Below are 7,121 nucleotides of genomic sequence, written 5' to 3' on the forward strand. Positions count from 1 at the left end.
TTATTTAGTATTTTTTCATTTGTCTTGCCCTTTTACAGTCTGTTGTGTCGCTAATTTTTTACTGAGAACATATTTTTTCGTGGTTAAATGATTCGGCATCTATTTCTAGCATATAGGAGTCCACTTTAGCTGGTCATTCCTCTTATTTTTGTATGTAATATAATTTTAATCTTCGGATTAATATCAATTTCTACCCTTATTAATAAATTTTAAATAATGATGTTCTCAAACCGGTAAATTAGCTGCAAAAATTTATTAACTGCAGAGTTATTTCCGGACTTAGCGCACCAGATTGAAGACATTTGAAGGGATACACTGAATGTAATTTGTAGAACTCTACACGTGCTCCCTTTCAGGTGGACGTTTTATGTTTAGTTCTGGAAATTATATTTTTAAATCGACAGACTACGCTGATGATCCTGCAGATATTTACTTATGTAAGTTTTAGCAGGTGAAACCATGGTACGTAGGTTAATCGTTTTTTTTATTTAGTATTTTTTCATTTGTCTTGCCCTTTTACAGTCTGTTGTGTTGCTAATTTTTTTTACTGAGAACATATTTTTTTCGTGGTTAGATGACTTGGCATCTATTTCTAACATATAGGAGTCCACTTTTGCTGGTCATTCCTCTTATTTTTGTATATATATACATATATATAAACCCTTATACTTGGCTTTTGTTGACTTGGAGAAAGCCTTTAACAGGGTTCCCCGATCCGTTATCTGATGGGCGATGCAGAAACTAGGAATTGACGAGTGGTTAATAAGAGCTGTACAGGCCTTGTACAGGGGTGCTGTTAGTAAGGTAAGGGTTGGCAACAAGTATAGTGAAGAATTCTGGGTAGAAGTAGGGTTCACCAAGGATCAGCCCTCACCCCCCTCTTATTCATCATAGTCCTCCAGGCAATAACAGAGGAGAGCTCCACTATGCTGATGACATTGCTCTCATAGCAAAATCACTACCAGAACTAGAGAAGAAATTTCAGGTGCGGAAGTAAGGTTTAAAATGAAAAGGTCTTAGAGTCAATGTTGCAAAAACCAAGTCCTAGTAAGCAGGAAGGCGAACACATCACAAACCCCTTCAGGTAGATGGCCCTACTCAATCTGCAGAAAAGGTATAGGTAGAAATTCCATAAGATGACCCAGTGTAAGCTATGGACACATAAGAGGTACAGTAACATCAAAGGAAGGTTAACCGGGAAGATAGCTTTTGTGTGCGGCAGATGCACAGGGGCAATAAACACCGCAGATGTTCAGAAAACTGATTCTATCACATGCCAGGGGGAGAAACTAGAAGTAGTTGATAGCTTCCACTACCTAGATGACCAAGTCTGTAGTGGGGGTGGATGCACGGAGAGCATTGCCACTAGAATAGCTGCTAGAATAAGAATAGCCTGGGCTAAGTTCAGAAAGCTCCTACCTCTACTGGTGACAAAGGGCCTTTCGCTCAGAGTGAAAGGCAGATTGTATGATGCATGTGTGCAAACTGCCATGCTACACGGCAGTGAAACATGGGCCATGACTGCTGAAGACATGCATAGGTTTGAAAGAAATGAAGCTAGTATGATCCGCTGGATGTGTAATGTCAGTGTGCTCTGAGAGAAATGTTGGACATAAGAAGCATGAGATGTGGTGTGCAACAGAGACGACTATAATGGTATGGTCATGTGCTACATATGGATGATGAAAGCTGTGTGAAGAAGTGTCACTCTCTAACAGTGGAAGCAACCCGTGGAAGAGGAAGACCTGGGATGAGGTGGTGAAGCATGACCTTCTAACAATGGGCTTCACAGAGACAATGACAAAAAACTGAGACCTCTGGAGATATGCTGTGATTGAGAAGACCCGGCAAGTAAAGCGAGATCACAGCCATAGCCTATACCAGTGTCATATAACCAGCCCATTTAAAAAGTACCTTTAAATTGTCAGGCGACATGCCATGCTTGAGGAGACCTATTGAGTCAAGTAAAATCAAAATCAAAATCAAATCAAATTACAATCAAATGGAATTTGTAGTTGTGGCCGATGCCAGTGCTGCCTGACTGGCTCCTAGGCTGGTGGCATGCAATAAGCACCATTCATGCGTAGGTTGTTGTCAGTGGCACGTAAAAAGCACCATCTGAACGTGGTCGATGCCACCCCCACCCCACTGACTAGCTCTTGTGCTGGTAACATATAAAAAGCACCATCCGAATGTGGCTGATGCCAGTGCTGCCTGAGTGGCTCCCATGCCGGTGGCACATAAAAAGCACCCACTACACTCTCAGAGTGGTTGGCATTAGGAAGGGCATCCAGCTGTAGAAACATTGCCAGATCAGATTGGAGCCTGGTGCAGCCTCCTGGTGCAGCCTCCTGGTGCAGCCTCCTGGTGCAGCCTCCTGGCTTGCCAGTCACCAGTCAAACCGTCCAATCCATGCCAGCATGGAAAACGGACATTAAACGATGATGATGATGATGATGATGATTACACACACACAAAGATGTGATTCAATTGTCAAAAAGTCTAGACCCTGTTACAAATATGTGACCACAAAAGTCAACAATTATTTAAACTAGTACTATGCAGTTCCTTCATTTTTCTCATTTTTGTGTATTTTTACATCTATTACTGTCATCATGCAGTTATTGTGTTTTGGTTTTTCCATAATTCTAGTGAAAAGGTTTAAACAAAGCGTCAAATAGATTTAGTAGTCCACCCTCAATAACCTCCCAGTCACTCTACATTTAATTAATGTATTTTCATTTTCTCTTTTTGTTAATGAAAGAATACAGAGTGGTTAAAGAACAACACTAAAGACCACAAAGTAATGAGTTGAAGTCTTCCTTCTTTCGTCAGCAGATCTATCAGTTATCAAATGACCATGTCAACTACTGTATTTTTCATGATAGAGATAGCCATCAATGAGTGATCAACCCTATTGATTTTTAGATGAGACCAATAGATACTAACTCCTCTTCTGGCCACATTGTGTGTTCTTACATTCACAAGAGAAGCTCAGTTTAGCACTGTGAGTTAATGAAACATCTATCAGTTTTACAATGTTGCTGTTAATTACAACAGCAAAGTATTTCTACTCTGTGGTACCTATTATTTTCAGCCAGATGAGCTTTTTGAGTTAAGCAACTTGATCAAAGATACAATACAGTACCAGATACAAATGATTAAGGTCTCAGTTAGTATCTTAATACATTAACTATTAAATCATCTGTACTCACCCCAACTGAGTAAGTAACCGTTGATTATTAAAAAAACTTCAATAATTTCCTTTAAAATATTGAAATGTGAAAAGAAAAAGCATCAAGACATACACAGGAGTAAAAATATAAATATAATACAGTTACCAAAAAGTTAGTTCCATGACCTTAATTGAATTCTCCCTTAAACAGTCAATAGAAAGAAAGAAAGGAAGGAAGGAAGGAAGGAGTTTTTGAAAAGAAAGTGAGTGAGACAAGGGAAAGATTTCAGTTTGAATTTAGTTTCTCCAAATCACGTCACGTTAAGGAGAGAGCCTCTGCACCAGTGTTTCTCAACCATTTTTCACCCATGGATCCCTTTGATTCCTATTTTACTTGGATAGATCCTCCTAGTCATCCAATATTTTAAAAATTATACTTTATTTTTATAATTATTATTGCAGCTAAATTTTAACAACAAAATCTTATATGGATCCCAGCTGAGAACCACTGCTCTACACACTCAACCTTCAAGAAATAACAGCAAAATTGTACTCCAATCACATCCCACCACTGTAAAAAGAATGACACATTGAACAATGTTAGTTATAGATATACCAAAAAGATGGGTGGTGTTAAATGCTCATGAAAAAGATGGGATGGTCACAGTTGGAATGTATTTGATCAAAAATTTCTTCCATGAAACTGAACACAACAAATCATTTTGATTTGTGACTTTTGATTCTAATCTAAAAATTAGATTAATGCTGATTCTTACATAGATACAAATACAGTGTGAGAAATGTGTAAGGGAAGGGTATAGTTAACTGAATTGACTCAAGTACCCTGAGGGTACATGAACATAGAATGTAGAGGGATGAGGCAAAATACTGTAATACTACCCAGTTTCTACTGTTTCTACCACTCCTTCAACTTTGTATTGATGTGAAATAAACTGATAGAGATAAAAAAAAAAAAGAACTATTGAGATTTTATTTCAAATTTAGTTTCTCTACACTTATTTCCCATTTAAATCAATTCATGTCATTCTAAATTCCCTTGACGATTTTTTAAGAGTTATTTTCAGGAACCAAAATTTAACACAAACACATATTTCAATTAATCAAAGTATTTCTTGCAGGCACTAGTGTACCTTTTTTTTAAATTTTTTTATCATTTGATATTCAATCAATTTTTTTCCCATATGATATCTAATAGCTACAAAATGGCAAGCTATGTTTTGCTTCAATGCTTAAGCCATAACATAAGGAGGAAAATGTGTTAAAAAAAACATTTCACACTAAACAAATATAAATATAAGTGCAATTCAAAGAAATGTTACCAAAAAGCCATTCAGTGTAACCTTGTATTATAAATATTTTTAAAATCTAAACAAATCAAAGTAAAAAGTACTTACAAAGGTTCACCTTGAAGATTAGTTTGCTGCATTTTATCATCCAAAAAGTCCTCTACTGAGGTTTGAATATGTCCATTACCACCATGTCGGACAATTTCTCGGGCATTTCCAACCAAAAGAAGCCATTGCCCATATTTTTTTTTAAGCTCTGAACGAGACCACATGCTACTGTTAATCCAATCCTTAGCACCATTATGAAATGTCAGTATTAATGGTTTCCTTAATCTATACTGGTGTTCAAATTCTTTGCTTGTTATATCCAAAATTGATTTTCTATCAATATCACAAAAAGAAATACTGAATCGGCGTAGAGCCTCCTCATCACCAACATTCCACCCATTGCTATTCTTTATTTCTCCATTTTTGAAATCAAACAACCATTGTGAAAAAATTGGGATCTTCACAAGAGCAATGAAACATGCTCCTAAAGATAAAAGAAATAGCTTTCGATGGAAAACAGAAACATTTTTATTCGCTGTCTTTTGGTTGATTTTCATCTTGAGATTTTCTCTAGAAAAAAAAAAAGAAGAAAGATTCAATAAAAGTAAATAATGGATGAAATAAGAACATACAAGAGAACAATAATGATTTCACATAAGGATATCAGTTTGAGAGGATAGGTGACAAAATTTGCCATGGTACATTTTTGCTATTCACCAACAACCATCCTCTATCCACCATCACCTCATTCTCTGGAATAATGGAAAATAAAGTAAGGATCAGCAGTATTCAAACTTAGAATTAAGTTGGACCAATACAAAATCAGTTCTCTTTACAAGGAAGTTACTGTCTTATTTATGTGCAGGGTGTTTGGGCTAAGTTTGACAGTTAGCTAATAGGAAAAGAAAACACAATAATCCACAATAATCCCCTCCAAAAATAAAAGTATTTTAAAAAATCAAAAATTATCAACTAGATTATAGCTGGGAGATAACAGTTTACTCAAAGTACCTGCCCTCAACTTCCTCAAGGCAACTCCAGAACCTGGTGCATGCATTCCTCACTGTGTCCTTGAGAAGATCTTCAAACACCTCCTTGATCTTAACCAGTAGCTTGGACTTGGTGTTGTAGGCAGAGTTGTTGGTGTCTTCTTTGATTGAACCCCACACAGAAATCTATGGGATTACAATCAAGGAAACCAGAAGGCAAGAAATTGGGGCTGGTGAAGTTGTGAAAATTTTCTGACAACCACTTCTGACTGTGAAAGTATGACAAGGGTTAAATCCTGCTGCCACACCATGTCTGTCACTAAGCAGATGCACTAGAGACTATTGCCCCACTCACTATTCAATGGTGCACCTTCAGATTTAGAAAATAGAGTTTACAAAAATTTCCCCGCAATACGTTTCTTGAAGCCTGACTAAAAACAATAAACTAGATGAACCAAAGAGACTGGCAAAGAATTCCCCAGGGAAATAATAAAATAGACGAAGAAGTAATACTGAGTGCTAGGCCTCACTGAGGAGATGACAAGGAACCAAGACTTCTGGTAATTTACTGTGCTTGAGAAGACATATCAAGCTAAGTAAAATCATAGTCATCTACAGATAGAGGCATGTCCCTCTGCCAGCCTAGAGGTCTTTACCCTGTGGGCTCATGGATGCTAGTGCCATATAGAAAAGCACCTGTTTGGGGGCCTCGTAAAATGCTCCTGAGCTGGTGCCACATAAAACACTGCTGTGTTGATGCCACGTAAAAGCATCCATTCTTGTGGTACATAGAAAGCATCCATTCTGGTTCTACATATAAAGTGTCAGTGTCACATATAAAGCACTCGTGCAGGTCTCATGTAAAAAGGACCCAGTACACTCTGTAAAGTGGTTGGCATTAGGGAGGGCATCCAGTTGTAAAAACTGTACCAAAGCAAACAATTGGAGCCTGGGCATTTCTCCAGCTGGTCAGCTCCTGGTAAACGAACCAACCAATACCTGCATAGAAAACAAACATTAAATGATGATGACGATGACTAATATAAACATATTTATCTACTCATATATATGTACAAGTTCACATACATATGTACAGGTATATTTGTATGTAAACAATTATATAAGAATACAGAGGTACAACAGACACACACACAAATACAAGAAAGAGCTGGACAGACAGACATATACACAACTATATATATACATGCATAAATGAGCAAGAGAGATACATATATATACAGAAGTATACATACAGATGTGTATATATATATATTATATATTGTTCACTTTCCTTGTATGTCTCCACTGTCCTGTTTTTGTTCCCAACTTTGACCCTCCATAAATCCCAAATTTTAATTTGGTATTTGTGGGAGCAACTACCTGCGAAGATTCATATTATCATTCAATGGTTGAAACGAGGAGTAGATAGACAGACGACAACTGATGAAGAGTCATTCTTTATGTTACTCATCCTGTTTTCCATTTGTTTCTCTCGTTGTTTGCATATTCAACTCATTTGTTTTCATATTTCATGTTGTTTACTGTTTGTGAAGTCCTGTACCCATATATGCATATATATATATATATATATATATATATATA

At 36.9% G+C, this 7,121-nt stretch overlaps 1 protein-coding gene across 12 annotated transcripts in view; it reads right to left on the reverse strand.

Moving 5' to 3' along the window:
• Positions 1-7,121, reverse strand: part of LOC106873629 (jmjC domain-containing protein 8) — a 442,493-nt gene that overhangs the window by 231,026 nt on the left and 204,346 nt on the right. For all 12 annotated transcript variants that reach the window (XR_008264424.1, XM_052968758.1, XM_052968763.1 and 9 more), the window contains one exon: positions 4,591-5,100. Coding sequence is in view for 11 of the 12 variants with exons in the window: in XM_052968754.1 (XP_052824714.1) it covers positions 4,591-5,100 (510 nt within the window). In the remaining variant the exon portion in view is untranslated. The remainder of the gene's footprint in view (positions 1-4,590; positions 5,101-7,121) is intronic.

The sequence above is a fragment of the Octopus bimaculoides genome, chromosome 6 (assembly GCF_001194135.2).
Source record: "Octopus bimaculoides isolate UCB-OBI-ISO-001 chromosome 6, ASM119413v2, whole genome shotgun sequence".
In the NCBI taxonomy this organism is placed as follows: Eukaryota; Metazoa; Mollusca; class Cephalopoda; order Octopoda; family Octopodidae; genus Octopus; species Octopus bimaculoides.